This window comes from Conger conger, chromosome 17, assembly GCF_963514075.1.
Source record: "Conger conger chromosome 17, fConCon1.1, whole genome shotgun sequence".
NCBI lineage: Eukaryota > Metazoa > Chordata > Actinopteri > Anguilliformes > Congridae > Conger > Conger conger.
In genome coordinates, this window is record NC_083776.1 from 6,793,570 (window position 1) to 6,803,569 (window position 10,000).

Sequence of the window (10,000 nt, forward strand, 5' to 3'; positions counted from 1 at the left end):
CGTATGCGTGTGTGTCTGTGTGTGTGTGTGTGTGTGTGTGCGTGCGTGCGTGCGTGTGTGTGTGAGTGAGAGAGAGCGCGTATGCGTGCGTGTGTGTGTGTGCTCAGGAGTGGCACAGCCATGGTTGTACGTGTATGTGTATGCACGTGTGTGAGAGAGTGAGAGAGAGCAACAGACAGGACAGGCTCAGTGCAGCAGCTCTGTGGGGGCGTCACTGTTCTGTGAGGGGGCGGGGGGGGGTCACTGCGGGGGGGTCACTCCGCCACACGTCCTCGCCCGGCTGCCAGGACACGGCGGACAGAGAGCCCAAGCCATCCGCCCGGAAAGCCTTCCCCGGTCCGCTGACACGGACAAATCCGGCCCTGCCGTCCAATCAGGGCGCAGCGGCCCGGGGAGAGTCATGCCGCTCCGGCGTCTGCCGCTCTGTCCTCCGCGGGCGGGGCGGGGCGGGCGGGCGGGCGGGGTGACGTGGGCGGGTGGGCGGTATGGCGGGCGGACCGTGCCAGGCCGGCCGCTGACGCAGAGCCGGGGGTTTCGGCCGCAGAACGAGAGCGAGACTCACAGACGGAGAGACGGGTATAAATACTCACCTGCCGGTAAGAGCACCTGGGAAGTGAACCCGGGCGAGTTTAGGAAGCAGTGTGGGTCCCTTACGTCACGTATCCAGGTGAAGCGCTGGTTCCTCGCGTGGCGTATCCAGGTGAAGTGTTTAGGAAGCCGTGTGGGCCCCTCTAGGGTGCCGTATCCAGGTGACGTGTTTAGGAAGCCGTGTGGGCCCCTCTCGGGTGGTGTATCCAGGTGAAGTGTTTAGGAAGCCGTGTGGGGCCCCTCTCGGGTGGTGTATCCAGGTGACGTGTTTAGGAAGCCGTGTGGGGCCCTCTCGGGTGGTGTATCCAGGTGAAGTGTTTAGGAAGCCGTGTGGGCCCCTCTCGGGTGGTGTATCCAGGTGAAGTGTTTAGGAAGCCGTGTGGGCCCCTCTCGGGTGGCGTATCCAGGTGACGCGCTGGTTCTCACTGCATGGTGGTGACCAATATTCTGGAGGTTTAATCAGCTGATTTAATCTGTGGCCTGTGGGTAAAGCAGTTACTCAGAGAGGAAGAGCTCAGTGGGCAGGGTATTCTTCGCCTCATTTCAGGTGCCTGGGCTTCCTGCACACGATGTGTGGTAGGGTGGAACAATATCGGCACGGCTCAACCTATGAGTTGTTAGAAGTGCTTATAGCAGTGTTTATAATGCATAAGAGCCTCATAAAGTGCTATAAGGAATTATATGCGTTTGCTCCATAATGTTAACAAGAACATAATCCGTGGTGCTGTCTGTGCATTTGTAATATAGGGTACTTGGGTTCAGATAAATTCTGTGTTTTTAATCTCAGAAAGAGAAGCCTGCCTGTTATTGTGTGGAGGCTGGTGAATGTGTTTGGCTTTCAGTTTGTGGGGCAGTTTAGTTCTCACTGGTGAGATGAAGCCCCTGCAGACTCCTATCAAGGCTTCTCCACTTTTCCGGATTAGGGATGCACTTTTCCGGATTAGGGAATGTCCGGAGAGGGCGCGGCGTTTCCGGGACCTCGGGAATCTGTGGCGTGAGCTCTGGGAACCCGTCCTTTGGTCTGTGTCGTCCCCCCCCCCCCGGAAACGGAGTTTCACTCGGAGAACTCTGAGAGAACGCGGCACCCCTCCAGTGAAAACCCGCCATCTGTGTCATTAAACATAACAGCGCCTTTGAAGTTTTGGCCGGGTCTGGGGTCCTGCCCAAATTACATGGGTGTGTGTGTGTTCGCGATGAGATCCTTCTTGCATCAAAGCTTTCCATTAAACGCAGCGAACGCCGGACTCTCACCGTTAACCCACACGCACCCCTCTTTCCGGCACCTCTTGACCACAGAAATATACTGCTGAATCACTCCTCACATTTCTCCATCTTTCTCTAGATTTTACCAACAGAGACGTGCCTCACACAGGCTCGGGGAACACTGTGCTTTCTGGCACGGGCTGAACTCACGTGTGTGTGAGTGTGTGAGTGTGTGAGTGTGTGAGTGTGTGAGAGTGTGAGAGTGTGAGAGTGTGAGAGTGTGAGAGTGTGAGAGTGTGAGAGTGTGAGAGTGTGTGAGTGTGTGAGAGAGAACGAGAGAGAACGAGAGACTACTGTGTGAGAGGGTGTGTGTGACGAGCAAGAAAATGTGTGTGTGTTTGTGTGTGTGTGTGTGTGTGTGTGTGTCTGTCAGTGAGAGAGAGAGAGCGTGAGAGTGAGAACATGTAGCTGTTTGTTCCAGACCATTGCCCTGGCTGAACTTGCCCAGCTATCATTAGCTGCGGCCTGAGCTTTCACCCGTTTGTGTTGTGTCACGTAAATGGACAGCGTCCCTGATTAAAGGTTACTTGCCTTCATGTTGTCAGTTGCCACTGGTCAGAGTAGCTGTGTGTAAAAGATTCAATTTACTGTGAGTAAACAGCACAGAAATCAACAGCAGCCAAGAAAGGAGTTCCTCTTCCCATTGGGGGGAGTTCCCTGTCCCCGCTGTAGTCTCTTGGGCTGTTCTGGGCTTTCCAGTGCCTGGAAACCTGGGTGTACGGAGCTGTCCTTCGCTGCTGCGTGTGGGGGAATAGTGAAATGTCCGTGTGTGTCTCTGGGGAGCAGGAGTAATGTGTGTGTGGAAAGGGTGAGAGTAGGGGAGAGCGGTCAGGCTGCCAGGCCCTGGTGCCGTTCATCACTGTGTCACGAGGCAGAGATGGCAGCGTATCGTCTGGGCGCTTGCGGGCTTGTAGTCCCGGGCCGGGGAACGCCGTGGGCCAGGTGCTGCTCGTCCACCTTGCAGTTTTTAAGCGCCTAAGTCTCTGAGTCAGTTTATTTTAGCACGAATGCCCCTGAGTTTGTTCCCGTCAGTGAAAGTAGCGCAGTTGTACAGTAAAAGGCCGCAGGAGTGTGTTGTTGTGAAACATTTAATGGCTGATTTGGGGCTTAAAACATTTTTGAAACGTATTAAAAAAAACATGAAATCATTTCCAAACGTGTGACTGTTTACAAGTTTATTTTTACAGGTTCTGCACACATTAATCAACATTCCTGTAAATGTAGCCAGTGTTAGCCAACTGGCTAGTTTTCAACTGCAGTCCCTGGGCAAGATGGAAAAGCCGTTAAAAACAGGTTACAAGACAAGTCATCCGAGCAAGACAATCACATACACAATTAACATAGCTGGTCACAGGAATGAATCACTCTTCAATAAGCAGGAATATCACGAAAGAGTCAGACAATGTAGAGGAGGCAATAGCATACAGAATAGCACACAGTTAAGCAAACAAATCAGTAAACTGATAACGCCAGCTTGCTAACCTGGGGATGAACAAGGCAACAGACATGGCTGCAAGCGGCTGTGAGCCCGGCCGGTTTTCACAGGGGCGCTGGAGACGTTGACATGCACAGATCGGCGATGGTGTTCACGGCGTCACGGCGTTTCAGGCGGGTAACGGGGGGGATGACGGCCGAACACGGTGAGAAACATGTTCCGTCAGTCAGCTGTGCTCAGAGTGAGACCATCGCCCTCCGAGCCTTGTGTTTGTGTTTTATTTAAGACCCCCACCTCTGTCCCTGGGGTACAGGGAAAACCCACCCGACCGGCTAGCCAGTCCCTCTTCTTAACCGAGCGTTGTGATGCTGATGTAACGATAACTACCGGTAATTTAAAATTCTAGACCCATCCACAGCGAGAACTATAACTATAACTATAAAAATAACAATAACTGTAATTATAACAATGTAAGCATCCACACTGATGAACAATAACGTTCTGTAAATGGTCTCTCGGCTATGTCATGAATTCAGATGGGTTCAGGTGTGGCTCCGGTGCCCTGTGAATACTAAATTTTTTCTGGTACTTTCCGTAGTCTAAAGTCTGCGAAAGCATTGTCGTCCTTTTGCGGATTCCCCCCTCAATTTTTTATTTTGTTTTATATTTTTTGCGATTCGGGCTGTTCGTCGGCATGATTCGTACACGGCAGCATACCACATTGCGAATTACAGTTGTTGCATTTTCAATTAAAAGTCGTTTCTTAAATTCTATGACGTGAGGGTTTTCTGGGAGAGGATTTGAGCGGAGGAGAGTGCCAAACCTGGCTCTCCTGCAGCCCCTGATCTCCAGGGGGTCCTGGCCGCCCTCCCTCCCGCGCCTCTCTCTCTCTCGCAGTCCTCCGTGCGGCCGTACGCGTCGCGGGAACGCTGAGGCGGGGAAACCCCGGCTCTGCGCCTCGAGTTTCAGACGGCCTGTTTTCCTTGGCACGGCGTGTGATACGCGCTCTGCGGAACACTGCGCGTTGTATTCTGCTTCTGGAATGTTCCGACAGGGAGCCGTGTGGGACCCCGCGGTGAAATGAAAGACGCCGGTCATAAAAAGGGGGTATAAATCTCACCGTAGCCCACCGCCGGGGCAGAGACGAGGCGCTGTCTGTGGGGCAAGAAGGTTTTTCACATGGCTCGCCCAACGAATAGTGATATGCTCAGTGCTGGCCAATTACAGTCGGTGTTACTGCAACCATCTCGGAATTTAACCGAGAACCTTCTGGTTTCAAGCCCTCTTCCCCAGTTCTGCACATCCAGGTCGCATCTCCTGCATGGTCTGGCCCATGGTGGTGGAAATGGCTTCTTACTGCTGTCAGAACTGAACAGCAGAAACCCTGCTCATCTCCCCACTGCAGTCAGAACAGCAGAAACCCTGCCCATCTCCCCACTGCAGTCAAAACAGCAAAACCATCTCCCCATGGCAGTCTGAACAGCAGAATCATTTTCTGATACGGACTGAAGACTGGATCCCTGATACATCTCTCTATCCTCTTTCTTTCTTTCTTTTCCTTTTTTAATATTTTAAGCAGGGCTGAAATAAAAATCGCATTTAATTTATTATTTAGCTGACGGTTTTATCCAAAGTGACTTGCGGTTTGTTACACTAAGCAGGGGACAATCCCCCCTGGAGAAATGCAGGATTAAGAGCCTTGCTTTTCTACATATCATACATAACTGTAGTTTACAGCACTAGTTTTTGTTTTTTTTACACTTTTTACACTTTCTGACTCTTTGGGGGCCTTTGGGTTCGTCTCACCGTTGTGTTTCCGTGATTAACATGGCTGTACTTCACTTGTCTCTGTCGCTCCGGATAAGAGCATTTTTCTAAGTGATATTTTTAATGTAGTGTAATGTAATGTAATTTCTCGCTCTGCTGGAATCCAAAATGTGATGTTCTCCCGGTATGTGTAGGAGTCTGCATTTCCAAGAAAGAGGTCAAGATTAATCCACTCGAAATGGCGTCTCGCAAAAAAAAAAAAAAGTGTCTCCTGCATTTCATGTACGGGCCGTATTGCCGTCACGTTGAGATTTAATGACTGAATCGCTGGTGAAAATCAAAGACGACACCTCTCAAACTCCACGCGCGCACACTGTAGGACGTTGGTTGATTATGGAGCGGGGCTTTGAAGCAGCCTTTCGGAAAGGAATCTATTAAAGCAAAGCTCTTCCTTTTCAAAGTGCTTTATTCAGAAGATGGCTTCCGCCCACTGGAACATGCCTCTCGAGTGCTCCCTCCGTAAATTCTCAGAAATAAGCATTTATTCATCTTCTCCCCCCCACCCCCACCCCCCCCGGGAGCAAAGCTTGGCTGTCTCGGATACACGTTCTCATCTTTTATAACTATTTTACAAGTCATAAAGAGCAAGCCAATGCTCAATTTGCTATAGGTCTCTGATTACCCAGAAGGGATTTAATACATCGTATTTAATATGACGTGTTTAATAGAGATCCTCTGAAGCTGGCAGTTAAACCTGCCGCCCGCCCGTGTTGATTTATCCAGGTTTGACACGGGAGAGGTCTCGCTGCTCTGCCTCTGATGCGTTTATGTGACGGGTTTGTTTGGTCAAGAAGGATCGCCGTGCGTGTGAATCCCGGCCGCCGTGACAACCTCAGGGTCACACGTCTGTTTCCACGGTATCCCGGTGCGGCTTCATGAACGTGTCTGTGAGGGCAGGCCTGAGTGCCTGTGCCTGTGATCGTGTGACAGTTTGTCGTTTGGTTTGTTCCCTTTAGTTTTAGTGTTTCAGCTGCTGGTGTATTTTAGGGTGTAAGTGCTGTAAATAAGCCTCCAGATCAGGCTTAAATTTGAGGAGATATTAAAGAGCATTCATTGCCCTCCTGAATGAATTGCAGTTGATGTTCTCACCACAGAAAGAAATGAGATGTAGGCTTTCTTAATGGAAAGTGATACAGAGGACATGTAAGGCACCAACCAGCTCGTCAGGGGCATTTGGGGGTTCGGTGTCTTGCTCAGGGACACTTCGACACAGCCCGGACGGGGGATTGAACCGGCAACCCTCCGACTGCCAGACGACTGCTCTTACCACCTGTGCCACTTTCGTGAACCATGGTCACGGCCCCGGCTGTGGGTATGGGGTGGTATCTCCTGCGCCGCCCTGCTGGTGTGGAGGTACCCCAGCACAGCGTCTCCGTTCTCAGGCCTGGTTCTCCTCTCTGTCCCTCAGCCTCCATGGGCAGATCCGTCCCCTCGGAGGTGGGGGGGGGGGGGGGTGTGCTAATTACATCCAGGCCCAGACCCCCTCTCTCTCTCGCTGAGCCTGTCTCTGGGCTGGCCTGGCACATCCTGGGCTACTGTTTCCCTGCGCTGTAACTCACACCATATTTCTCTGCCCCAGCCAAGCTCTTCTACCCGGGAGTGGACATGTTCTCCACCCCCCCCCCCCCCCTTCCCAGAAGTCCCACATCTGTTTTGAGTCTGCTGCTGTGTGGTGATAGACAGGCGATACACCCCCCCATTCTAAACTCCAGCCCCCCCCCATTCTAAACTCCAGCCCCCCCCCATTCTAAACTCCAGCCCCCCCCCATTCTAAACTCCAGCCCCCCCCCGTCCTGTCATGTTGCTGTGCCTCCTTCTTAAACAGCCTGGCTGTGGAGCTGAGCTGGGACTGAGCTGGGCCCCAGCCTGTAGCCCTGAATCCCACAGTGAGTTGTATTTTGGCTTATTGTCGACTCCTCCACCCTTGGCCTCGATACCACCACTCCCCCACTCTGGGATGCTTTCTATTCTCAAAATTTGTTATTTTATTTATTTAAGCTATTTTTGTAAAAAACCTTTCTGTTTGCCTTATACATTTGGGTTGCCTGATGATAAGCAAATAATACATTTAATCAGTAATACAAATAATCCATATAATTATTGGTTTGTTTGTGGGTGTCAGTCCTGAACAGAATGTACTTCTTTGTACAATTGTACCTTTTAACAACATGCAATTTTCCTCATGTAGATTTTGCTTATATTCATTCATGCTCAATATCAATTTAACACACAAAAGACTTGCAAATTGCATTCATGATTATTTTTGTGCGTAACTGGGATGCAGAATACATTTGGACCATATTTGAAAGCTGAAAAGGCATGTATTGAACAGAGGTTTTTTTTTTTTGTCAAGTCTATGAAATTTTGCTTTTATTCAGAATCATGGTGACACGGGGGCTTCCTGTGGCTAAGCCTGGCAGTTGCCCGGAAACTGGAAGCCTGCCCTGCTACCGGGCCACTTTGTCCCAGATTCAAAATCCAACTGACGTATCCAAGCTCCGTCTTAGTTTCATTCTCAACATGGAGCTGAGTGCTCGCTGAAATGGGTTGTTAGCTTTGGATTGAATTGGTCTCTGCCGCTGTGAGTCTTGGAGTCTCAGACGTGTGGCATCTCAAATTCAAAAAAAAAAGATTCATCTTTGATCGAAGTTCAGCTTTGGTTTGGCCGCCTTTAAATTATCACCCTGTTTGAATCTTTCCCTGCGGCTGGTGGTCTCTGCGTGTACAGGGTTTCTGCTTTAATATGGCAGTCCGTGTTCTATATCAGTCTAGTCTCTCATCGCTGGTCCTAGCCAGCCGTTAAAATCAATGCTTAAATAGCGTTGTGTGTGTGGTGTTTAAATGTTCTTGTGTCACTGGTGTGTGTGGTGTTTCAGTTAGTGTGTGTGGTGTTTAAAATGTGTGTGTTTACAGGGTGGAGTGTGTGTGGTGTTTAAAATGTGTGTTTTTTTTTTATAGGTGTGTGTGTGTGGTGTTGGTTTGTTGGTGTTTAAAGTGTGTGTGTGTGTGTGTGTTTACAGGGTGGAGTGTGTGTGGTGTTTACATGATGTTGGTGTTTAAAATGTGTGTGTGTTTACAGGGTAAAGTGTGTGATGTTTAAATGATGTGGGTGTGTTTACAGGGTAAAGTGTGTGTTTACATGATGTTGGTGTGTGTGTTTAAAATGTGTGTTTACAGGGTAAAGTGTGTGTTTAAATGTTGTTGGTGTGTTTACAGGGTAAAGTGTGTGTTTACATGATGTTGGTGTGTGTGTTTAAAATGTGTGTTTACAGGGTAAAGTGTGTGTTTAAATGTTGTTGGTGTGTTTACAGGGTAAAGTGTGTGTTTACATGATGTTGGTGTGTGTGTTTAAAATGTGTGTTTACAGGGTAAAGTGTGTGTTTAAATGTTGTTGGTGTGTTTACAGGGTAAAGTGTGTGTTTACATGATGTTGGTGTGTGTGTGTTTAAAATGTGTGTTTACAGGGTAAAGTGTGTGTTTAAATGATGTGTGTGTGTTTACAGGGTAAAGTGTGTGTTTAAATTATGTTGGTGTGTTTACAGGGTAAAGTGTGTGATGTTTAAATTATGTTGGTGTGTTTACAGGGTAAAGTGTGTGTTTACATGATGTTGGTGTGTGTGTGTTTAAAATGTGGTTTTACAGGGTAAAGTGTGTGTTTAAATGATGTGTGTGTGTTTACAGGGTAAAGTGTGTGTTTAAATGATGTTGGTGTGTGTACAGGGTAAAGTGTGTGATGTTTAAATAATGTTGGTGTGTTTACAGGGTAAAGTGTGTGTTTACATGATGTTGGTGTGTGTGTGTTTAAAATGTGTGTTTACAGGGTAAAGTGTGTGTTTAAATGATGTGTGTGTGTTTACAGGGTAAAGTGTGTGTTTAAATGATGTGTGTGTGTTTACAGGGTAAAGTGTGTGTTTAAATGATGTTGGTGTGTTTACAGGGTAAAGTGTGTGATGTTTAAATGATGTTGGTGTGTGTGTGTGTTTCCAGGCTGAAGCTCGGGAGACCATTCCCAGAATGCTGCAGGAGCTGGAGCTGGGGCGCACGGAGAAGTGTGTGCGGGTGAACTCTGTGTCCAGCGGCCTGGCGGAGGCTGACCTGGAAGTGATCCTGCAGGGGGCGGTGCTGCCCCCCGCCCTCATGCTGCCCAAGGTGGAGAACACTGAGGAGGTGCAGTGGGTGAGTGACCTCCGCCTCCGGCCCCTGCTCAGAGTGTGTGCCCTTTTATCCCTGGAACACGTGCTCATTTGCACCCAAAGAGAACATTACTGTACATTTAGGAAATGTGATCCTTGAAGAACAAAAATGTGGCTTTATTTCTGAGAGTGTAGGCACCAAGAGTTCACTGCTCAGGGGCTTGGACGAGGTAGGACGTTTGTAAATGTGGCAAAACAAGAAAAGAAAAAAAAAAAGAAAAAGGCCTAAAAATATCCATGTCTCTTCCCCCGTCCCGTCTCTGAAGATCCCAGCGGCCTCCCTGTCTGAGCCCATAAAGTGAGGGGGAACTCCAGCCCCCTTCAAAGGGAGTTATAACAAACTCTTCCTCCTCTTTGTAAAACAGGAATTGATCTGCAACTCCAGGCTGCAGAGGGGGTGGGGGTGGGGGGAGGTTATGGGGGCGGCGGTGTTTCCTTTGGCAACCGCTCTAAAAAGCAGATGACACTTTGAAATGTGACTTGGAAGTCCTGGATGTCTCTGAATAAATGTAATTTCAGCTTCCGCCCCCACAGTGGGGCTCTGGAGAACCCGGGAGAACCCCGAAGAACCCCAGAGAACCCGGCCGTTAGAGACCGACCGTTAGAATCGGTTAGAAACCGAGCGAAAGATTTCACAAAAGCCCCAGCCCTCCAGAGTAACGCGAGTGGGGAACGGGTTTGATTTTTATTTTGG

General features: G+C 49.3%; 1 protein-coding gene across 3 annotated transcripts in view; it reads left to right on the top strand.

Moving 5' to 3' along the window:
- The window catches only part of clybl (citrate lyase beta like), a 68,552-nt gene that overhangs the window by 39,832 nt on the left and 18,720 nt on the right, over positions 1 to 10,000 (top strand). For all 3 annotated transcript variants that reach the window (XR_009705867.1, XR_009705866.1, XM_061225941.1), the window contains exon 3: positions 9,101 to 9,289. Coding sequence is in view for 1 of the 3 variants with exons in the window: in XM_061225941.1 (XP_061081925.1) it covers positions 9,101 to 9,289 (189 nt within the window). In the remaining 2 variants the exon portion in view is untranslated. The remainder of the gene's footprint in view (positions 1 to 9,100; positions 9,290 to 10,000) is intronic.